Source organism: Rhopalosiphum padi, unplaced genomic scaffold (assembly GCF_020882245.1).
Source record: "Rhopalosiphum padi isolate XX-2018 unplaced genomic scaffold, ASM2088224v1 scaffold1, whole genome shotgun sequence".
Classification (NCBI taxonomy): Eukaryota; Metazoa; Arthropoda; class Insecta; order Hemiptera; family Aphididae; genus Rhopalosiphum; species Rhopalosiphum padi.
In genome coordinates, this window is record NW_026869996.1 from 9,165,458 (window position 1) to 9,190,166 (window position 24,709).

The 24,709-nt window shown below is 28.0% G+C and overlaps 3 protein-coding genes and 2 long non-coding RNA genes across 6 annotated transcripts; 1 reads left to right on the forward strand and 4 right to left on the reverse strand.

Annotated features, from left to right (window-relative positions):
- Positions 1-2,464: 2,464 nt before the first annotated feature.
- Positions 2,465-4,025, reverse strand: LOC132931236 (uncharacterized). The gene is made up of 3 exons (XR_009662374.1): positions 3,881-4,025; positions 3,451-3,500; positions 2,465-2,931 (listed from the first exon to the last, which is right to left on the reverse strand). It is a non-coding gene; the product is annotated as an uncharacterized LOC132931236 (long non-coding RNA).
- Positions 4,026-8,589: 4,564 nt separating this feature from the next.
- On the forward strand, positions 8,590-12,085 carry LOC132931285 (uncharacterized). Its single transcript, XM_060997360.1, has 10 exons — positions 8,590-8,751; positions 8,823-9,030; positions 9,937-10,166; positions 10,233-10,503; positions 10,590-10,770; positions 10,862-11,015; positions 11,166-11,294; positions 11,367-11,540; positions 11,602-11,745; positions 11,809-12,085. Exons 2-10 carry the CDS (start codon positions 8,841-8,843, stop codon positions 12,070-12,072), a joined length of 1,737 nt encoding a protein of 578 aa, XP_060853343.1. The 5' UTR covers positions 8,590-8,751; positions 8,823-8,840; the 3' UTR covers positions 12,073-12,085.
- LOC132931287 (TM2 domain-containing protein CG11103-like) lies at positions 12,074-14,329 on the reverse strand. Of its 2 annotated transcripts, none has more exons than XM_060997361.1 (4): positions 14,007-14,326; positions 13,799-13,886; positions 13,614-13,732; positions 12,074-12,342 (listed from the first exon to the last, which is right to left on the reverse strand). In XM_060997361.1, the coding sequence occupies exons 1-4, from the start codon at positions 14,189-14,191 to the stop codon at positions 12,129-12,131; spliced, it is 606 nt and encodes a 201-aa protein (XP_060853344.1). In that variant the 5' UTR covers positions 14,192-14,326; the 3' UTR covers positions 12,074-12,128. The 2 variants fall into 2 exon arrangements, with proteins under 2 accessions (XP_060853344.1, XP_060853345.1); XM_060997362.1 differs by lacking the exon at positions 12,074-12,342 and adding an exon at positions 12,856-13,009 and having other exon boundaries at positions 14,007-14,329.
- Positions 14,330-15,726: 1,397 nt separating this feature from the next.
- Positions 15,727-16,908, reverse strand: LOC132931332 (single-pass membrane and coiled-coil domain-containing protein 4). The gene is made up of 2 exons (XM_060997388.1): positions 16,593-16,908; positions 15,727-16,382 (listed from the first exon to the last, which is right to left on the reverse strand). The coding sequence occupies exon 2, from the start codon at positions 16,367-16,369 to the stop codon at positions 16,166-16,168; it is 204 nt and encodes a 67-aa protein (XP_060853371.1). The 5' UTR covers positions 16,370-16,382; positions 16,593-16,908; the 3' UTR covers positions 15,727-16,165.
- Positions 16,909-20,708: 3,800 nt separating this feature from the next.
- Positions 20,709-22,424, reverse strand: LOC132931247 (uncharacterized). Its single transcript, XR_009662384.1, has 4 exons — positions 22,236-22,424; positions 22,078-22,175; positions 21,505-21,614; positions 20,709-20,905 (listed from the first exon to the last, which is right to left on the reverse strand). It is a non-coding gene; the product is annotated as an uncharacterized LOC132931247 (long non-coding RNA).
- Between the last annotated feature and the right edge of the window lie 2,285 nt (positions 22,425-24,709).

The following is a 24,709-nucleotide window of genomic DNA, read 5'->3' on the forward strand; positions in this document are numbered from 1 at the left end:
AAACAAAACTTTTGGTGAAGAAACTATGCCCCTACATCGAAACCCGGCCGAGTAACACTCGACTAAAAAACTCAAATTTCGGAATTCCAAAGCCCCAAAGTGGGGTAAAAACGGCTTTTACGGTCTCGACAAAAGATATCACTTTTAATCAGAATCCTCAAAAATACCAGAATATTGAGTTTCAGACACGTAGAACGACCACTAAGGTTTTTCAAAAATATATTTGGGGGGGGGGGGTTAAAGGTACCCCAACTACAGGGTAATTTTTGGAGAGGCCTAACCATTGTTTAGGAACGTAACTTTTATAGCTGTAGAGACAATAGTTTTTTCGTAAGAATTTTTCAAAATTATAATATATCATATCATTGCCGCATGATTCTCGATATGATTTGATGAAAAACTATTTCTAAATAATATGTATACTTACCTAGTGTTTTACTAAATATGAATGCCTTCCTAAAATTTAACAATTTAATGCAAGTGTACAGTACTAATAAGTAATAATAGTACTCATAGATAATGATGAAACACAGTACGAAATTAAGAATATTTACGCTTTTGAAAAGGTGTTTAAGGTCTACCTTTTGTAATTGTACGTATAATAAGTAATGTAGTTTTTTTATTTACATAGAATATTATATGACTTTGACGTTTGCGAATATATCGTATTTCTTACAAATTGTACCGAGTCGTAATTTTTCATAATTTTTTTGTTGCTTTTGGTAATTAAAATGTAGAAGATTCAGTATTATTATACCGTTTAGGGTAATGTTAAACTTTTATATAACTGAAAAATATAATTATTTACTTTGAAACCAGATTCATTAAAGAAATTGACTTAAGTACCTAATGTTGAATATGACGCAGACTTGCATTAAGTAAATAAAATAAATATTTAAAAAGTTTTATGTTATACAACATAACTTTTCTAAAACTTCGCATTTTACAACTCGTTATTTTAACACATGATATAATATGTTGTTATTATGATATTCATCCATAGATTTTGAGGTTCAACTTGAAGTACTAACTTTTTAATATTATAGTTCATAGTTGTATCGTTTCGAAATCTTCGAGGTTCAATGCAGTGACACCTTGAGATCAAATTTTTGTTCTCAAAAATGTTGAATTTTAATTTTAAAATTAAGAAATTGCTAAAACCAAATTTCCCGCCAATTTCCTTTTTTGAAAACTTTAAATTTAAATCACCACTTACCGTCTAAATAATTGAGTTGAAAAACCTTTAGTATTTGGAAGATTATCTAGGGACGCATCTGCGTCGATCCTTGAAGATTTTATCTAGATGGGGCCAGTATTAAAGGGTTTAGTTTTGGAGTTAGATTTTTGAAAACGTAATAATAAATTGAATTTTTGGACAAAAATTCATAAAAAAATCAGAATTTGGACAGTTATATAATTATAAATGAGTCGACAGTTTTTAAATATTATGCAATAGTTTATGAGGAAAATAGAAAATAGCGAAAATATTGAATGTGCGGTAGGGTTGCCTATACAAAATACCTTCAAATCTGTATGCCAATTTAATAAAATACATAATGCGTTCACTATTTGAGGTGTACTGTATGACAAAATAATTTATAAAATAAATTGTATCATAGAGATAGAATAATAGAAGAATCAATCGATCAACTAATATTTTATTTTTAAAAATTAATTATAATGTATAGAACTTGCCTATATAAACCCCTTCTACTGATGAAAGAAATAAGGATCTGACAGCCTGGCTATAACTAATATTATTGAAATATAAACAAAACATAGATCACAAATGTCCATAAAACTTTTTTTTGTTGTGTAAAAAAGCTTAAAAATGTAATATAAGGATAATCATAATTCATAAGTCTTGATTTGTTTTTATAAGTATTATAAGTTTATACCTTGACATTTACCTATCAAATTTCAAAAAAAGAACAAACTTTTTCGTAGTTAAAAGTTGTCTTTCTTCTATTTTTAAGTTTTGGAAATTGTATACATGATTCTTCATAAGAAGTTATATAGCAAGTATATGTATAAAAGCATTTTCAAATGCATTGTTTTTCCTGTAAAAATGAATTTAACCTACTGCTGTACTAATGCAATAGTAAAATTAATTACTTTATTCACAATGCCATCAAATCTACTTAGTAATAATGTAGGCTGATAGAACATCTTTGTTCATAATTGTTTTTCTGATATAATGATTTTATTTCATTGAATTTAAATGTCAGTACACCCATTATTAACCTATTGTACAGCAAAGCAACACCCACTTACTCAATTTTTTTATAGTTAGGATTAAAAATTGAAAGCAAAACAGTTTCTCATAAATAGTTCTTACTGCAACCAACAGATCTGAAAATGCTTAAATACAGTTTTTGTATAAACATTATAAGATTAATTTTAATAAGAAGAACATCACTTTTTAATTTTTAAGTAGTATTTAAAAAAAAATGTAATGGGTACGTTAGTTTATTAACTCTATAATTTATTTTAAAATCATCATTTTTGAAAAAATAAAGTATAATTTTTTACTGGTAGTTACTCACTTAATAATAATATAATTAAATAACAGTAAATTTTATAAATAAAATAATTCAATAACAATAAACTTAATAAATTACATAATTTAATAATAAAAGGAATATTATAATTTATAACATTGAACAATAACAGACCTCCTACAATAATAAGTACAATTAATTCCCCAGTTGAATAGTTTTTTGTAAGTGGACAAGTAGAAAATTAAATTTAAATGAATTACAATATTCACAGTATTTACAACATAGGTACTAAGGGATAAGGTCCAATTTGTTGTGGAACATAGTCATGATTTTGGAGAACAGTCCTCTTCAAAAACATCAACAGATCATTGTTTCTGTTCAGTTACTGTACAGATTCTCTGATAATCCTTGTAGTATTTTTCTTTCAGATCTGGAAGTATAATTTCTAATTTAAAAAAGTAAATTTACATTATTCAACCATAAACATAACAAATCATGTTTATTCAGAAAATAAAAATTATACAATTTCTGTGAGGTTATTTGTGTACTGTTGTAATTCTAAAAGAACTGATTTTCAACAATAGTCAATCTTTGAAAGACTGTCTTTCTGTTTATTATATAAATTAATCATTATTTAATAATAGGTATAATATTGTCAACAATAACAATAATTAAAAACAATTTGTTTTCATACACACCATTAAAAAGCAAAAATATCCAGTACACGATTTCTATTTATAATGATACATTTACATATAACTTAGTATTTGAAGTAATAAAAATTTCTCAAAATTAAAACTAATTTTTTTCATCAATGATTGACTAATAAGGGAATTGTTCAAATTTAGGTTGAAACCAGGTTAAGCTTTGAAGGCAATATGATAAATACGCACAGCAAATAAAAAACAATTTATATACTAGACTAAATACAAATATTGATGGAACTTACTAATTTTGTTATGAATTGTTGTTACACTGTTAATTATGTTAAACATGTACCTATTAACAAAACATAAAACACATAAGATAGAATACTAACATTTATAGGACAGTGTAACATAGAGACCACAGTGCAACTAAGACGATTAACAAAGAAAAAAAAGGAAAATAATTTTAAAATAACATGTAATGATCTTATTGATAAATATAAAATATATGTAATTTATAACTTATTATGAGTTGTAAAGTATTTATGTATTATATATTTATATTGAAATAATAAGGAAATTATTTACTTTATGAGTGTAATAATATATAAGTTGTTAATGTACAACATACAAATAAGTAATAATGTGTGAAATTCTATAACAAACATTTGTTATTTAGGTCTATAGTTGCGCCAATGGCTTAAAAATAAAGGTAGTACTACTAGTACTTACTAGTTGGATATTAATTAATTAATAAACATTCAAATATATTACAAACAATTGATTTAGGCACTTATTATACACAAGTTTTACTTATGTTAAATGTTGAACCAAACTTCCAGCCAGGGGCAGCAAACGTAAAACAAGTAATCGTTATTCGTTGTCCGTTAAAGTCGTTAAAATGTTGAATAACGGTAATTTATTAATTTCGACCGACAGAATACGACGGATAAATAATGTATCTGGTTCTGGGGACCAGGCTGAGAAATTTATATACTCAAAAATCGTAGTAGAATTATTTACAATGTTGAATAGTTGGTATTAATTTGAATTTTTGCGATTTGAGGTTAGTGTTCGAACTTTTAATTTCTGTTATCACCTATAATTTCTTATCACGGGGTCCAACTCTTATCACGGGGTCCAACTGGCCCCATCCCCAGGTTGGCATGGCTATAGCACACCTAGATCTCTAAAACGTGGGGTGCTAAAACTATTGTCAGTTTACCAATTGATGGCTAAAATAATAATAGTTTGGTATAAAAAACAAGGGGTGCTAAAGACATTTTTGCACCCCCCCCCCCTAGTTGCACCACTGGTTTTTAATCATAAATTCATAAACTAAGATTCTTAGTATGAGCTATTAATTATATGTATAAGCCATAATTCATGGTGTGCAGTGACAGAAGTTGAGCCGAATATTGGAGGTTGCCAAGAGACCCAATGGTAATTTTTTATTTGTAATTAATATACCTAATGGCTAATAGATAATTAAAAATATGAATAACTATTTAAATGATAACACACGATCTGTCGATTTTCGTAGTGTCAATCAGAAATACCTATTCTAAGGTTAGTGCTCTATTCCACTATTATAATTTTTAAATATTGCTTAACCATAGAATAACATTAATAATATTAAGTGGTTAAACGTCTAAGCATTGATAACCTTTTTCACAAGGCGCAAAATTGTTTTTTTTTTATTATTATTATAGCTACTATATTATAGTATTAAAACTATGATTGATGAACAATTACAAAAAAACATTGGTTGTTACACCGTCAATTCATACTAACCTGGACTTAATTCTTTTTTTACTCTACCTATTTGTTATAAATGTTATGGTTATGTTATTTTTTACATCCTATTTAAAATATAAAGTATAGCGTAATATTAAGGTTTCCGATTCAACGATATCTTCATAAATAGAAAATTATGCTTTATTCACCTCTTAGAATGAAACATTGTTTGGATTAGGTATCATTTATGAATTCGTAGGTAACTGAATTATACAAATATACCTAATTATGTCTGTAAATGAAACGCGACAAACCAAACAAGATAATTTAAATACGTGTACAAAATACGAATAATAAATTTATCGCCCAAAGCCTAAAAAAAACTACTGTAACCCATGGGTTCTCAGAATTTTTGGTACTTATCGGTTATCGCGACTACCGTTAAAATTAAAAAAAAAAACTATTATAAAATGGAAAAATTGTATAAAACTAGAAATAATTAATAATTCACTCTAGGAAGAAAATGCTCAGACATACAATTTAAAATTCCTATAAATGGACTTTCATGCTTTTGACGCCACATGAATTCAACCAAATAACTATCCAAATGTTGACGAGCAGTGCGTCTATGTTTTTTGTTGCGCCATTTAGAGGATCCCCATAACCTTTCGATATTATTCTGTGTGTGAGCACCAGTTTGAGGATCCACAAAATTATAAGTGTGGTTAACGGTTAAATGTTGAAACCCAGCATTCTGTAGTTCATCTGTTTTATAACCACGCCAACAATCAGAATAAATAGTTTTACCTTGGTTTATATTATCTTTTATTGCTTGTAGCAGTGTAGACGCAGACCGATTTTTGACTTCAACTAAAAAACATTCCGCCGTTTCCCGACAAATGCCTCCAAAAATCCATTGTTGAGGTAAAACTCTACCAACATTATTTTTACGTCTTGTAAAAAGCCTTCGTCGATTTCTACTATTTTTCCTGGACCACCAATTTTCACGTTACGACTTTTTAGGCTTAAAACACATATTTCTCGCATATAATTATTCCAGTCCAGTAGTATCATAACACATATTTAACTGTGTTTGACACCATTTTAGCAAGTAAAATGTCATATTACTTGTCTACAAGAAATCCCCACAGCAATGCTAATAATAACCACCATTCAATACGTCTCGCTAGGTAGTCGCGATAACCGATAAGTACCGAATTTTTTTTAAAACCCAAGTTCCTAATTAGTTTTACAATTTAGGTTAATCGTAATATTGCATACGTTTAGAAATATTTGGTGGTAGATTGCCAGCATAAGCTATAAGTGCCAATTAAATTGTAAAATCTTTGTATTCAACTTATTTTGATGCATATATATATATTTTTGTATGTAAGTATGTAATCTCTCTTCAACTTCTCATTGAAGGTCTTTATAAGCCCCTGGTTTTAAATTTAAATAGTAAATAGGTACTTTTGCTTATTTAATATTGTATTGATTCAATTAAAAATACATTTTTTGTATTAATTGAACATTTAATTACCACACAATATTTTACAGGGATTATATAATTAATAAATGAATAATTTAATTAAGTAAATAACACGTATATTTAGTTAGTTGTAGTAATTACTCGTTAGGAAAAGTAAATCAAATAAAAATAATAGGTAATACAAATTCATAATATCTGATTAGTGATCAGTGATCACTTTTATTAGTTATTTGATCACTGTACAAAATGTGTCAATGTTTACTGATCGAACAATGATTCTATTGACTCTATAATATAACTAAATTTGTTCAGCATTTAGTTTCTGTAGTTACTGAATTACCTATAATAAATTTAGAAATGCAAATTAATAATTAATATAACTAGTAATTACTAATTGTCAATTGTTATTAACCCCGATCTTAGAAGATGTATCTATTATCGATAGATATCGTCAAGAATCTGATACTGGGGAGTGACGGTATATTATTTTTACAAAAATTATGATCACTTAGTGTTCTTGATATTAGGAAAAAAAGTCCCTGGAAAAAAAGTCTCGGAAAAAAAGTCCCCGGTAAAAAAGTCCTATAGAAAAAAAGTCCCCGGAAAAAAAGTCTCCCGTTGCAGTATAAATAAAACGATATTTCCATTATATTTGTTATTTTATTTATAAAATAAATTGGGTAGACAAATCTTATCTGTAGATAGTACATGACAATTGACAAAATCTATAGTTTGGCAGTTACACGTAGTACCATATACAAGTATACCTATCATACGTAATAATTTAAAAGAAAAAGATCATTTTATTAAATTTTTAATTATTTTATGAGGGGTATATTATATCTAAATAAATACATTTTTATATGTTTTAAATAATATTATAAGACATATTTTATTAAATTTATAATTATTTTACGAGGGGTATATTATATCTAAATAAATGCATTTTTATATTTTTTAAATAATATTATAAGACATATTTTATTAAATTTTTAATTATTTTATTATATTGTACCTATTTAATTTAGTTGTTTGTTAATTATCTTCAACAAAATATTTAACATGTATGTAACCTATAGGCTATAATGTACCTATCTATATAGATTATAAATACCAAATACCAAATACCTATATGATAAAAGACTGAATTTAAATCAAATATTAATTTGGAGCCTTTTTTTCCAGAGACTTTTTTTCCGTGGGACTTTTTTACCGGGGATTTTTTTTCCGAGACTTTTTTTCCGTTTACCAGTGTTCTTATATGCAACAACATACTAAGCAGACAAGCAGTAAACATTATCATACCTACTCAATTTAACATTACAAAAATCAGATTTTTGCCGTTAAAACCGGGATGAATCATGAATGGCAACTAGTAATTTATATAAGTATGCAATAAAGAGAAATTTGCAATGCACAGTTTTGCAATTATTCTCAAATAGTCAATTGGGACTTGTTGGTCATTTGTCGGGACAGAGAGTTCAATATCGATGACAGTCCCGACTACCAATATATCCGATATCGAGACGGATGCCAACTGTAAATTCTTTAAGGATATTAAAAACGGAGAGTTTCTCCAATGTTACAATGAAAGTATTAACAGATTTTGTTTGGCATTTTTAAAAAACAACTGATTAATAGTAACAAGACTACAAGACACATCAAAAATTGAATATTTGTTCAATATGTTTATAAATTATAATTTATATTTTCCACTAGCCACTAAATAGTAGAAAGTAGACATTACCGCCTATATGGCGTATCCGGTGTTTACGACCCTTAACTTTGTAACTTCAAAATACCTTTAGTGCCTTTGTGGCAACAAAGGGAAACCTTATTAGCTTAGTAGTGCCTCAGGCCCTTAGATCTAAGATCTGGCCTCATTTATCGGAAATATTGTAATCAATGGGAGGTTAGAAAGTAAAGTACCATGACAAAATATTTTGTCATATAAAGATTGTAAAGCACTAGTCATAGAAAATTATAAAATAGATTAAACGATTAAAGTTATTCGAGTGTCCGACCTTATCTAAGATTAAAGATACTAGATAGTATCTTTCTCTTAGATCATATTATATAATATATATATATATATGATCACAGAACAATATGATCTGATATGATCTAAGATCTTTCTATATTTAATCATGGTATTAACCAATCTCTTATCAGTGGTATAGTAGCTTACTATGCAGGAGTTATCAACTTTGTCATGCTTCATAAACTCAGTCACAGACCGACAGACCACATTTATTTTGAACTTACAGTTCATAGATCAGTAAATCACAGTAATCACACGACAAATTTCTCAGTTTAACTTTAAACGCTTAATGCTTGAATCTCGAGATTTCCGCCTCACAGATTACATCTCGTCTTTGTGGGTTACTTGTTTTTATTTTATAAATTTCAATACTTAAAATTTTATTTTATTTATTACTGTAATTTTAGACTTATATTTTATCAATTATGGATTCACAATCGTCTGGAGGAGATTTTAAACGTAAACCAAAACGTATGTCGACTTACCAACGAGCCGTGAAATTCTCCAAACGTGGAAAGTTTGGACATGGTTTCCAGATCCAAGACGAAGATTTTCAATATTTTCTAAATATTCTCAAAGTATCAAAAGAAACATTCGAAAGCAGCGACGATAAATGTAAGTATTGTTGTGAACATCTAGTTCTACAGGTCTGTGAATTGTGTTTAAACAATTTCTACACAGTTTTGTAAAATTTTCTAAGTACTTATTTAATCAAAAATACTTCTTAGTTCAAATGAAAATAAAATAAATAACAGCAGTGTTGTAAATGAGAAGTGTTGCTACTAGCTCTATAATACTGCATCGGATAAAGTCCTTTTGATCTGGGGACTAGATCTCCTTGATAAAACTGCTTATCTTTACTACAATTAATATAAATGAGTAATGACCAATATATGGTCTTCGAATATCTTTCTATACTATTCCTAATATTACATGTAATTGCTCGTACCTGTAACAGTCCCTTCCTGGTTATCCTTTATGTTGTTGCGAATTTAGTGTGAAAACAAATTATTCCAGCCTGTCTTTAAAATATAAAATAATATAATTATTATCCATGCCTACAATATAAGTTAAAAGGATAGGCATGTGCAAGGAGTATGCAGGGTATGCGCTTGCATACCCTGCAGCCAGGTGCTTGGGGGCACACGAATAATTTCTCAATTCATAATTTAGACTGTTAAGTAGTTATAAAATGGTAATACCATATCAATATTGAGTATAGACTTATATTTTTTAAATTAATTTTGGAAAAATAAAAAAGGGGGCACATTTTATCAGACGCATATCCTGTGAACAAAGTCTGAGCATGCCTATGGTTAAAAGATATTTTATGGACTTTCAGTCCTTTTCAATGAAATTGTTAATATGTTGGTTTACTACATGGTTGCTATGTTCATATACTTCAATATATACATGCATGTATAAGTTATTACAGCTCGCTACAGTATTGTTATTTTCTTGCTTTTTATTGTTGTTAAACATTTAAAATATTATAATCAATGTCTAAAAAAATATTTACAGGTATTTTTGTGGATAATGTATTTAAACAATTAAATGGCAATGAAGTGAATTATTGTAGTAATCAAGTAGTATCTCGTGTAGTAGATGACCTACTACCTGCAGCTAGTGATCAGACTGTGTTAAATTTGATTAAACACTTTGAAATCGATTTACGACCCATATGCTGTGACCAGTTTGCTAGCCATGTACTCCAGCAACTATTACATGTTGCAATTTATAGAGCATATAAGGTATTTTTGTTTTTGTATTAGTTAAGTAACTAATTATTAAAATATATTCGTTATTATTTATAAAAGGTCACCGAGGACATATCTGAGACTTCAAAAGAAAATTATTTCAATTTTATTAATAAGCTGTGCAAATTTATAATTAACAATTTGGAGGAATTTGTATGGGATACATATGCTAATCATATAGTTCGCAGTTGTATTGCTTGCTTATGTGGTCAACCATATTTGAATTCAAAAACTTCACAACAAAAAGGCGAAAATATAGATACAAATAAAGATCATAAAGATTTACTAAAAAAATATTCTGACTGTATAATAAATATTCAGCAATTTTCAGGTGAAAATAAAATATTATAACATTTACACTTAAAACTAACCATATTTAGTTTTCATTAAATTATTTTCTGAATTTTTATTTTTCAGAAATGCCTTCAACTGATATCACTTCCGGGTTGTTACAAGTATTACTTAAATCAATTTCACCTGTATCTAAAAAGAGATATAAAGCCTTGGTTGAAAAAATAATGAGCGAATGTTTTCCAAGTGATGAAAGTAGCACTTTTGAAAATGTTTCTCAGGTTCTTGAAAACAATTCATTTTCTAGGTACTTCTAAATTAATTTTCAAACTTAATAGTAGTTACAAGTTAGTAGTTTGATAGATAAAATTATGCATTATTGTAAAATTTTGTTTCAGGCTTCTTGATGTTATAATTTCTGAATCACCAGAAAAATTGAATAAATTATTATATGAAAAATATTTCAATGATAAACTTGCAAACTTAGCAGTTCATCATAATGGGAATTTCACCTTGCAAAAAATTTTATCAACTACTGTAGATGCCACTAAAGTAATAACATAGTTACTGAAAAAATTTAAAGGGTTGAACTACTCCTATCACAATATTTAACATTCAGTTGCCTCAAAAGAACCATTTCATAATCATTATAACTTGTTTGCTTAGATCAAAATTTAAAATTGTAATAATTTATATTTTTAGTTTGAAACAATTTTTGATCAATTAAAGGAAAAAATGTCACAAATTATCAATCTTGGTTACACTGGAGTGTTATTAGAATTGTCTAATGCTTGTTTACGTTTGAAGTGTAAACAAGCTTTATTCTTTAAAGTAAGTATAGAAGTAAATTAATAAAAAAACTTCACTAGCTTAATTTTTTTGTACATGTTTAATTTTCAATAGACATTATGCGAGTCATTAAAATGTAAAGAAGAAACTGAAGATGGCGTAACTGTTTTAATACTTCTTGGGTTAAAAGTTGCTGACAATTTTGATAATTCATGTAAAGAACCACCAATTAATATCCATGGATCTATGATAGTACAAAATATATTGAAGTTTAATAAACCAATCAAAGTAAGGTGTTGTGGGGTTTATATGTTTAAAAACTACTTATTATAATTGATTTATTTTATAGATGGTAAATAATTTAAATAATTTAGACACTGAACGTCTTGTTTACTTGCTTTGTAATGTAAAAGGCAGTTATATCGGAAATGCATATTTTGAAAGTGCATTCATTGGGGAAAGAAGTCGCGAAAAATTGATATGGAAATTAAAAGTAAATTAATAATTTGTTATTCATAATATTTAGTACTATTTTTAAAAATGTATTTGCAATTAGGACCATTATACAACATTGGCAAAATCAAAAAGTGGTTCACGTGCTTTTGATTGCATTTGGAAAGTAGCTGATTCAAAACAGCGTACTATGATAATGAACGAGTTTTTAAAACATGAATCTGAACTTATTAGCACACAATTTGGTTCAATTATTGCATCCAAATTAAATTTGGGTATGTTCAGGCATAAAAGAGATGAATGGATAAAAGCAGATCAAGATAAACTACAGACTGTAAAAGTTTTTGAAATCAATAAATATTGTTAAATTTTTGGTACAAGTATTAGTTTTATTTTATGAAAGTTACAAAAAGAGTTTCTCAGCTAAACATAAATATTCCAATTACTGCCATCTTCAGGCAAAAGTTGATTAGTGACTAACAAAATAACATCCAGTATCCACCAGACACCACCACCACCAAGTGTCAATAATTTTCCAACAGCTGTTCCAGTTTGTCCTAGACAAAATCTGTCCATACCAAGGAATCCAAGTAATATTGAATAAAGTAGAGTAGTTAGGAAATAATAGCCACCATATCTGTAATAATAATAATAATAATTAGTTTTTGTTTAGCACATCTTTTATTGAGAGGATGATTGCCTTTATGTGATATCTCCATCTAACAAAAGCAGCACATCAAATTTTACATTCACAATAATTCATTAAATTATTTTAAATATTATAATGAACAATATCAGAATTGTTGGATTTTTAATATTTTAGTATATGCATTTGTAATTTGTAATTTTTACATACTCATTTCTTGCTTAAAAGCACAAATAATGTTCTTACTTTTGACTGATTATAGTTCAATTCACTCTAATATTAAAACTAACAATGCACACAGTTAACTATGATAAATGCAAATTTGCTATGCCGTACATTTGAACTTTTAAATATAGATATAACACTCAGGCATGTATTTGTGGGCGATCCCCACCCCAAAGCCCGTATTATAGTCTATCTTAGTATGTATCTTATAACACTTATAAGTAGGGACGAGAAGTTTTAGAAGGAAAAATTGTCAAAATATGCATAAAAAAACAAAAATATACTTAAATTTTTAATTATAAATAAAAATCAAAAAATAAATTAAATTAAGTATAAAAAATCAAAATCAAAATAATATAATATAATACAATTTATAAACAATGTAAAAATGTCAGCAACTAATGGACGACTTCTTGTTTCAACACCTGTATATCTAAAAAAAATTATAAATTTTTGTAAATATTGTATCACTTGCATTTAATTTTTATTTATTTATCAAACCTGTAAATTTGTTGCATTGGACAACTAGAGCTTTTTAAAGACTTTCAACGTATAATCGACAACAATTGTCTGAATATATTTTATTTAAGTATAATATTTGATTAAAATATTTAATTTAAGTATAATCTTTGATAATATTAACTAAATATGCATATTTTATCGTTTAATATGCCATTCTTTTAAAATGTATACTCAAATATGCAAAATAACAACAAAAATGAACTCGGTAGGTTATGAAACTGATTTAAAGCTCACCTATTGCTATAAATAGAAGGCATAGACAAAAATATGCAAGTCCTATAACTTCTCATTCCTAATTATTAATATTTATTATTAATTACATATAATGAGCAACCCTTTTTATATAAGAGTACTCCGACTATACCGGCACAAATGTACTATGGAGGATTTGGACTATTCCTAAAAAAATTAATTGCCCTTCCCAAGATGAGGTTCCAGATACGTGCCTAACAACACTTGCATAAGTAGTGTCCTCTTAATACTAAATCAATTAAAAATATAATATTCATTTTTACTTCACACATGGAAATCCTTTCTTGTTGAATTTCCTATTTCCGTGACATTCTATACCAGGTAAAACCATGCATTGAACTGTTGTTTTTTCTACATCTTCATATCTATAACTACCGCCATACTAAAATATAAAATTACAATACATATAGTTATAGTCTATATTTTTATAGTCCTTACAATGTTGTACCTTAGAACAGCCACCTGTCATGGTATCATCTCTTGTTTTGTTTCCTTTTAAGTCAACTAAGTCTTCACATTCAATGAACTCCATTGGCCTAAATATTAATATTAAAAAACTAGTAAATATTATTATTATATAGTTTTTGTCTAATTTGACATGTTGTAAAGCTATAAGTTATAACTAAATATTAGTGAGTATGCACAAAATTATTTACAAAAAAGAGCACATGACCAGCGGCCCAGACGGAACATAGTTAAGTTCTGGATCATTTTCCAACAATGAATCGTTTTTTAATCCTCCACCGTCGTTTCTCGACATATTTGCATTCATTGCCGCGTGACAACATAGCAGATTTGTCACTAAATATCCTAATATTAACCAACTATACTTGTCAGTCATTATAAGTGATCATCACGAACAACAATACAACGTTATAATTAAAAGCGACACATTAAATTTTTTACGTCTTCCTAATTCTAATTCCAAAATTAATAATTATTATTTTATGTAATCATAAACATTTGTTTTTATTTTTTAAATGTATATTAGATAACACTATCGTTCTATCATTATTGTTAGTTCTTTATCAATGGTTAGTGTTCACAGCAAGGTGGATAAATTTAGTATGGCCCATGCCCCATGTTACCATTGAGTACGGTTAGCCGTTAGGTCACAGAATACAACTTTACTACTTTAGTAACTTGGTACGAAACACAAAATATACACTATAATTAACGTGAAATTGAAATAATCTATTTTATGAAATATCATAATGATTAATGAGTCGTAACTTCACACATTTCACAGGTGCAACATAATACCCTTCCTATAATATTCGGAATATTCCTATTATAGATTTGAAGACAAATAAAAAGAACATTTTTTTTTACACATATTTTTGTGCAGTATTGAGCATTTTAATTCATGTAGTTTAAAATATAATTTTGGTCAGAGAACCAAATTGCGGTCGTATGTATTCGTGCGGAACGTCGTTTTAATGATTTTTAAATGACTGCTTGACTGCGTCGTTCTCATTTGTTCGAGGTCCACTTGACACTTCTATTTCATTTTACAGATTCTGTTTCTTAAGACTTTTACTCACTTAATGTCTAAATAATTTATTTTTGATCTAGGACTGCTTAACGAGGAAAAATGTTAAACCTAGTACAAACCGTCCGCTGAACGTAAGTTACACATTCGTTTTTACGAAAATTAGTTTCTACAGCAAACTGAGCAAATGCTCGTATGATAGCGAATAATTGCCACAGTTCTGTCTTCTGTGTGAATAAAATTTGTTAGTGGCGTAAATGAAATGTTCTGGTTTTACTTGCAAAAAACTTTGTACGATTACTAAAATAGAACATTCAAAGAAAAAAAAAATTTTACGAATTATGATAAATATTGTTATTGAAAGGCATAAACGCCATAAACAATAATTTAACATTTAAATAATGTTTAGTGTTAGCTATTGTTTAATTAGTCTATATGTATTAGATAATTTAAGGGATTAAAACATGATTTAGTGGTCCTATAATTGGTTAATTAAATTAAATATTTTTATCCAATTCAGTACAATTATTAATAAATTGTATAATTCCTTGCTTGTTATTGAAACAAAATATTGTTAACTAAAACATTAAAAAATACAAGTATTTTTAAATTTGTTTATTTGTCAACACCTAAACACTAATGAAATAGGTAGTACAATAATACAAAACTTCTTTCCTTAAGATTTTTAAATTTAAGTTTCTATTAATATATCCACAAATGTGAATTATTGTTAGTTTATAATCCTTGTAGTTAAAGCTTTTAACATTAATTATAAAAACTAGAGATTTAAATTTAATATTCTTTTGATTTCTATATTTTATTAAAAACCATTTAGAAAAATGACATAAGGTTTAGGTAAAAGTTTTAAATCAAAAACAAACAGCTTATAAAACAACAGTCTTAAATAAATATAATTAAATTTCAAAAATAGAATAAGTATAATGAATTTAATTATGTACTAATAAAATAAAATATAAGGCAATGATCGGTACATTTTAATCCAAATATCAAATAAAATAAATTTATGATTTTTTAATAATATTTGTAGATACAATTGATTTTGTAGCCAAACATTATCGAATAACATGGTAAAATGGTTTGTTAAATAATATAAACAAGATACTTTGAATGTTAACATGGTGTTTAAAGTTAATATTTGTATCATTAATCTGAAATGTATGCGCACAACTATTGTGCATAGAACATATTAACAGACGCCATAAACTAAAAAAAAAAAAAAAACACTGAAACTTAAATTGGGGATAATTTTGTGTACAATAGAAGGGAATGAAAAAGATATGATATAATAATTAGATCCATTGTTTAAAGTGATTTTTCAGAAGCCATGAAATTCAATGCATTTGGATGCACCTTTAAGTAGATGAACAGCGTGATGAGAGCAAATATGACGGTCAGAGTGGGCAATACAACCGACACAACATTTTTTTTGTTTTCCAAGAATTCCTTCTTTCTCTCCTTCTTCTGTTTGTTGGTCTCCTTTGGTTTGTTGGTACGTGAGTTCCTCATTTTTAATCAGACACTGTGACAAAATAACAAACAAATAATTATTAAAAAAACATAAAATAAACATAAATATGTCATTGTCTAAGCCCTAAAAGCGAGTCGATAAACAGGTGCATTTTTAATTTTTTTTTTTAAGTTAAACACCATATTGTACAAACATAATATGTAAAATCATACAAACAATACTATATTTGTGGATTTTAGATATTGTCGGTAAATAACTTACACTGAGACGTCAAATAGTCCAGGGGAAATGATATTCGTGTTCGGGCGTCGAAAGATGACGGTACTTGCACTACAGTCAATTACAGCAAACAATCGGTTGTTTACTGTTACAATTTAGTTGCCACGAAAACAAAAAGCAACCAAACACCACCAATACAATAACAACACTACACGAGTACACGACACACGTCTCGGTCGCGTCTTGTATAGTTGTATTTGTTTACGTCAACCTCCTCGGCACTCAATGATAACAAATACAAATCATCATCAAGACAAGTGGTAATGTGGTATCAACGGGTAAATTCGTGATTCGTGACTTTGTGAGTAGTGAGTACCAATAATTATCGCTATTCGCTATGCTTGTAGTTTGAACGGGGCTCGGGCAGTTGGACCCCGTGATAACAAGCAGATTTTTTATCACGAAATTTTCATGGAAGAAACGCAAAAATCGGGTCCAACTGAAAATGCAGAAATACCAACAGTGAAATGTAAAAATTCCCAAATAATTCCCAAATTTATGTATTTTAAAACTCAAATATTATTGTACAATTATTGTACAATTATTGTAAAATTCAAATTTATGTATTTTAAAATTCAAATATTATTGTATAATTCGTAAATTGAAAAATATTTCGTTTACGAAGTGTTTTACGGGAAAACCGAGAGAGATAGGACGAAAGTCGTGAGACATAAAATTGATCCCCATAACCAGCTTCATAAGTTGTATGCTTTTGATTTTTCGAAAAACCGTTATTAAGGATTTTTAAACGTCGTACTTAGGTCGAACGTTTTTTGAAAACCCAAAATTTGAAATAACGAGTTTTTGGAAAAAAGAAAAACTGATTCTGGTTTGGAATTACATGTAGAACATTTTAACTTCTGTGATAAATTGTCGTTGGACCACCAGGTGACCTAGGAAAAGCGAATGAAAATTGAAAATTTCGAAAAATGAAAATTCTCGTTTACGAAGTGTTTTACGGGAAAACCGAGAGAGATAGGACGAAAGTCGTGAGACATAAAATTGATCCCCATAACCAGCTTCATAAGTTGTATGCTTTTGATTTTTCGAAAAACCGTTATTAAGGATTTTTAAACGTCGTACTTAGGTCGAACGTTTTTTGAAAACCCAAAATTTGAAATAACGAGTTTTTGGAAAAAAGAAAAACTGATTCTGGTTTGGAATTACATGTAGAACATTTTAACTTCTGTGATAAATTGTCGTTGGACCACCAGGTGACCTAGGAAAAGCGAATGAAAATTGAAAATTTCGAAAAATGAAAATTCTCGTTTACGAAGTGTTTTACGGGAAAACCGAGAGAGATAGGACGAAAGTCGTGAGACATAAAATTGATCCCCATAACCAGCTTCATAAGTTGTATGCTTTTGATTTTTCGAAAAACCGTTATTAAGGATTTTTAAACGTCGTACTTAGGTCGAACGTTTTTTGAAAACCCAAAATTTGAAATAACGAGTTTTTGGAAAAAAGAAAAACTGATTCTGGTTTGGAATTACATGTAGAACATTTTAACTTCTGTGATAAATTGTCGTTGGACCACCAGGTGACCTAGGAAAAGCGAATGAAAATTGAAAATTTCGAAAAATGAAAATTCTCGTTTACGAAGTGTTTTACGGGAAAACCGAGAGAGATAGGACGAAAGTCGTGAGACATAAAATTGATCCCCATAACCAGCTTCATAAGTTGTATGCTTTTGATTTTTCGAAAAACCGTTATTAAGGATTTTTAAACGTCGTACTTAGGTCGAACGTTTTTTGAAAACCCAAAATTTGAAATAACGAGTTTTTGGAAAAAAGAAAAACTGATTCTGGTTTGGAATTACATGTAGAACATTTTAACTTCTGTGATAAATTGTCGTTGGACCACCAGGTGACCTAGGAAAAGCGAATGAAAATTGAAAATTTCGAAAAATGAAAATTCTCGTTTACGAAGTGTTTTACGGGAAAACCGAGAGAGATAGGACGAAAGTCGTGAGACATAAAATTGATCCCCATAACCAGCTTCATAAGTTGTATGCTTTTGATTTTTCGAAAAACCGTTATTAAGGATTTTTAAACGTCGTACTTAGGTCGAACGATTTTTGAAAACCAAAAATTTGAAATAACGAGTTTTTGGAAAAAAGAAAAACTGATTCTGGTTTGGAATTACATGTAGAACATTTTAACTTCTGTGATAAATTGTCGTTGGACCACCAGGTGACCTAGGAAAAGCGAATGAAAATTGAAAATTTCGAAAAATGAAAATTCTCGTTTACGAAGTGTTTTACGGGAAAACCGAGAGAGATAGGACGAAAGTCGTGAGACATAAAATTGATCCCCATAACCAGCTTCATAAGTTGTATGCTTTTGATTTTTCGAAAAACCGTTATTAAGGATTTTTAAACGTCGTACTTAGGTCGAACGTTTTTTGAAAACCCAAAATTTGAAATAACGAGTTTTTGGAAAAAAGAAAAACTGATTCTGGTTTGGAATTACATGTAGAACATTTTAACTTCTGTGATAAATTGTCGTTGGACCACCAGGTGACCTAGGAAAAGCGAATGAAAATTGAAAATTTCGAAAAATGAAAATTCTCGTTTACGAAGTGTTTTACGGGAAAACCGAGAGAGATAGGACGAAAGTCGTGAGACATAAAATTGATCCCCATAACCAGCTTCATAAGTTGTATGCTTTTGATTTTTCGAAAAACCGTTATTAAGGATTTTTAAACGTCGTACTTAGGTCGAACGTTTTTTGAAAACCCAAAATTTGAAATAACGAGTTTTTGGAAAAAAGAAAAACTGATTCTGGTTTGGAATTACATGTAGAACATTTTAACTTCTGTGATAAATTGTCGTTGGACCACCAGGTGACCTAGGAAAAGCGAATGAAAATTGAAAATTTCGAAAAATGAAAATTCTCGTTTACGAAGTGTTTTACGGGAAAACCGAGAGAGATAGGACGAAAGTCGTGAGACATAAAATTGATCCCCATAACCAGCTTCATAAGTTGTATGCTTTTGATTTTTCGAAAAACCGTTATTAAGGATTTTTAAACGTCGTACTTAGGTCGAACGATTTTTGAAAACCAAAAATTTGAAATAACGAGTTTTTGGAAAAAAGAAAAACTGATTCTGGTTTGGAATTACATGTAGAACATTTTAACTTCTGTGATAAATTGTCGTTGGACCACCAGGTGACCTAGGAAAAGCGAATGAAAATTGAAAATTTAGAAAAATGAAAAAGCTCTAAGTTACACTGTGTAACAAATGTAACAAAAAATATATATTTTATAATATTACTCAGTCAACCTTTTTATTCATAAGAGATACTATAAAGTTGACCCATGACCCACACACACTTAAACCCAAATGACCAAAAATAGTATGTTGTGATCTTATACTGGTGAATCTGTATAGTGTGTAACACAAAATTCATAACAATTTTGATTATGTCTTATATGACAAAAAATGTACGTGTTTGTACTCTTTTATAATATGTTGGATTTGATGCAATGCAATTAATTTAATATTCATTAACAATTATTTGTGATTTTTTTTTTATCGTTTTTTAATGCAGTTTCAAAAACATACATACATATTAATATCAGTAGTAAACTCAACATAATTTATAAAGCATAAATAAATCTTAGAAATAGCATTTACTTGATTAAAATCTATAAATATTTAATGTATAAGTTAATATACACATCAGTTATAAGTTATGGATAAATTATAAAACTGTTATTTTATATATCTATTAAACATTATATTGCCCAAATATAAATATATATGTTATATTTTGCTTTTGTTTGTCATTAAATAAGAAATTAAATTTAATGACTTAATTTTAATTTATATATTAAAAAGTATAAGTTGTAAATTTGTAAAGTTTGTAAGGTTTGAATACAAAACAGTTTGTTAAAAGAATGTAAATATCCATAATACAAGAAGTCACTATTTTAATTTTTTTGTTTTTATAGATGAAATTTGATTTAAATAGTGTAAAAATAATAATAATAAAATTAATTAGTTTGTTGACACATTAAAAAGTCAATAAATAAAAGCCTTTTACACCTTATAAGGAGTTAAAGTAAAAAAAAATAATAATAATTGTCACAATAATATTTGTATCAAGTTTTCTTTTATTTCATTTAAACCGACAAACTTTGTTTGATAATCAATTATCAGATATTTATCAATAGAGTAATATTGACAGCTTGCTGGATAGCGATTAGTTTGTATGCGAACAACATATCTTTTTTGAGTAGTCCATGTTAGTCACTATTATACTAATTTATCTGGAATCTCTTCTTTGCAGACTATAACAATAAAACAAAATCATATAAATAAAACCATAAGCATACATTTTTTGATTATAAATGTAAAATAACCATCACCAATGTAGTATTTTTATTTGTTAATTATGATAACAATATTATAGAATATCTGGTTATTTAAAATGTTTAAACTATTGTGATAAAAATGAAAAATAAGTAAACAGGAACACTAAAATAGCAGACAGTTAACCAGATAGCAATTAATACAATACTGATTTTAAGTATACATTAAATGCATTTTGACAATGTATTATATATATTGATTAAACATAAAAATTTATATTATTTCTTTCCTCTATAAGAAAGAGTAGAATATTATAAAATTGAATGTATTATTTAAATCTCTTATTTTGTATGTGTAACAATGCCTATAAATATCTAAAAATATTGTTTTGGGTTAAATTAAAACTTAAATAATTATGAACATAATTAATAGCAGTATCAAATTGCATTGATCCCCTGTGTTGCTATGGCTGTAATATACAGACTAATAAAATATAGATAGTATTCATAAAATAACTTTTATAATAGTAAAGTGACACACTATAGTAATTCAGATAATATGAACTCTTCTACCTTACCGGATAAACAATTATGTTAGTAGGAACAGTTTTTTCAGATGTTTTTCCAAACAGAATAATCTCCTTATTGGCCTGGATACATGTATACTTCAGTTACTGTATCTTGCTAACTATAATTAGGAAAAAAAAAATTATATTAACTAAATAATTTTGAAAATTGTTTCAATAGCTCAATATTATAATGAAATTTAATGTAAAATAGAAACCAATCTTTAATCAATATTATTATAGCAAACATCTTTGTGTTATAGTTGTGTACCTAAAGTATATATACTTATATTATTTATTATTATCTATACTTGATATAGAAAAGTAAAAAAATAACAATATAGATATATACAACCTTTTTAATATTATAAAATAGTAATTCTATCACCATTTACTACTACTATAAAATTGATCAGCCAACAATTACAAAATCACAGGTATCAACCAACACCTGACTACAACTTTATAAGATAAATAATTATCTTGTCAGTGTATCTCTTAAGTTGTTTCAGATATGCTAATAGGTAATAAACCTTAAATGAGTACTACATTATAGGAACATTAGGAACACTATACAGAACTTACATGATTTAAGTTATGAAGATTTGAATATGAATGTTGTAGATAGCATGAATTTAACTTGTTTTTTGCAATGGTTTCAATTATTTATCGATACATTGTACCTAAAAAGTAAAAATAATTATACTGTTATACTGTTAATTAAATCTACATATTATGCAAACCGGTTGTTTCCAATGACTATAAGAATGACTGATGAAGACCACATCTAAAGAGAACTGTTTTAATCTGTAATTTGTATACTGTACAGGGTAAAGAACATATTATTTAATTATACAAAAACTAATTACTTAGAACGTAAATACTAAAAAGTAAAATTAAAAAAATACAAATTATCAAATTAACGTATAATTATTATTTACGTAAAAATTGAACATAACCGCAATTGTTTATCAGACATTCGAAGTGGTAACCTTATAAAACTAAAACCATGGTTATACTAATTAATAATTCATTATCTTAATGTATAATCTATGATAATATTGATAAAGCTAATTTTGTATTGTTTTTTAGCTTTTTTATGCTTTTTGAAAGTTATCTATTTAACTACTGAAAAATTCATTACACTGACCATTTAAATGGAATCTGCATAAAATTCTCTATCGATAAACTTTAGATTTCACCATTTATCATTCTTCTATGTGGGATTAACCTCATCTACAAACGAACAATGACAAATTTTTGAATAGAAAACATAATATTACACTTGTCATTTTGTAATTTACTATACCTATTGTTCAGCGTTAATACATTTTGAGACTTGTCATATTATTATTATACATTCACAACAATATACATTTAATTATAAGCATTTTTTTAGGAGTATATATCGTTAATTTTGATGATTGAAATTCAAAGTTCATCAGTTATATGAACAATTATTGATACTTAGGTACCTAGTTGATATATAACACTGTTATATCCCGTTCCAGTCAGATCTTGTACGGTTGTTTAATTTATTGTTTGGTACCTAGTCGGTTCTTCTTAAGGAATGAAAATCAAATATCAACACAATTTTGGTTGACGAATTTAATTTATTGATTGCGAGTCGAATACTGAATAGTTAATTAAGTTTTACTTAATGAAGGATCATAAAATATAGTGTTAGAGTAAAATGACTTATTAAAAATTGTATGGCTTACGATCGAGTGATCGACTGACTGCGTCGTACATTTTAAAAATGATGGTCGTATCTCATATATACAACGAAATTGCTTATATAAACAAGGGGTATAAACATTAAATAAATGTATTATCGATGTGATTTGATGAAAAATTACTTCAAAATAAATTATTTTTTATGCTGATGGTGTAATTGCCAAACGTTGAAACGCGAACAAACCTAAAACGAGTAAAAAGTTCAAAAAAAGTTCAAAAATATAATTCGTTAAATCGATATACCACAAAGAAACGTATGTGTATACAAAAAAACAAGTGATTCGATTTTCAACTATTTTCGCACCCCGATTACGGGGTAAATAATGATCCTAGGCATTTTGACCATAGAACCTTTATAACTCGTCATGGCATTTATAAGTCAGCACTCAAATTTCAAAAAGATTGAACAAAAACTCAATTTCAAAAAATTCAGAAAATACGTAAAATCTAAGTACCAAAAAAGAAAAAGAAAATCATAACTTTCCAACAAAACGTCCGATTTCTTTGGTTTTGGTACCGTTCGATTTTTGACAAAAATTTTTTAACGATGCGTAGAAAAAAATTGCTCTAACCACCCAAAGTCTAAGTGTTTCGTGGCAACAAAGTCCAAAAACTGCAAAATCCTAATTTCCTACGCCAAAAAGAGGGGTAAAAAAGGCTCCTACAGTTTCGACACAAGACGCCGATTTTGATCACCGATCTACAAAAAATCGAACCTGCGAATTTCAGAAACGTGGAACAAAAAATAAACATTTTTCAAAATATTCATGAGGGGGGGCATAGGACCCTCCGACCACCGAAAGATTTTATGTAAAATAACTTAAAACAAAACTTTTGGTGAAGAAACTATGCCCCTACATCGAAACCCGGCCGAGTAACACTCGACTAAAAAACTCAAATTTCGGAATTCCAAAGCCCCAAAGTGGGGTAAAAACGGCTTTTACGGTCTCGACAAAAGATATCACTTTTAATCAGAATCCTCAAAAATACCAGAATATTGAGTTTCAGACACGTAGAACGACCACTAAGGTTTTTCAAAAATATATTTGGGGGGGGGGGGGGTTAAAGGTACCCCAACTACAGGGTAATTTTTGGAGAGGCCTAACCATTGTTTAGGAACGTAACTTTTATAGCTGTAGAGACAATAGTTTTTTCGTAAGAATTTTTCAAAATTATAATATATCATATCATTGCCGCATGATTCTCGATATGATTTGATGAAAAACTATTTCTAAATAATATGTATACTTACCTAGTGTTTTACTAAATATGAATGCCTTCCTAAAATTTAACAATTTAATGCAAGTGTACAGTACTAATAAGTAATAATAGTACTCATAGATAATGATGAAACACAGTACGAAATTAAGAATATTTACGCTTTTGAAAAGGTGTTTAAGGTCTACCTTTTGTAATTGTACGTATAATAAGTAATGTAGTTTTTTTATTTACATAGAATATTATATGACTTTGACGTTTG

Excerpts from the sequence above, each read along its gene's own strand:
- LOC132931285 (XM_060997360.1), top strand. The coding sequence starts at position 8,841 with ATGGATTCACAATCGTCTGGAGGAGATTTTAAACGTAAACCAAAACGT. Across the intron at positions 9,031-9,936 it reads CGAAAGCAGCGACGATAAAT|GTATTTTTGTGGATAATGTA; the intron begins GTAAGTATTGTT and ends AAATATTTACAG. Across the intron at positions 11,016-11,165 it reads CTACTGTAGATGCCACTAAA|TTTGAAACAATTTTTGATCA; the intron begins GTAATAACATAG and ends TTATATTTTTAG.
- LOC132931287 (XM_060997361.1), bottom strand. The coding sequence starts at position 14,191 with ATGACTGACAAGTATAGTTGGTTAATATTAGGATATTTAGTGACAAAT. Across the intron at positions 13,887-14,006 it reads CTGGTCATGTGCTCTTTTTT|GCCAATGGAGTTCATTGAAT; the intron begins GTAAATAATTTT and ends ATTAATATTTAG. Across the intron at positions 13,733-13,798 it reads TGACAGGTGGCTGTTCTAAG|TATGGCGGTAGTTATAGATA; the intron begins GTACAACATTGT and ends TTTATATTTTAG.
- LOC132931332 (XM_060997388.1), bottom strand. The coding sequence starts at position 16,369 with ATGAGGAACTCACGTACCAACAAACCAAAGGAGACCAACAAACAGAAG.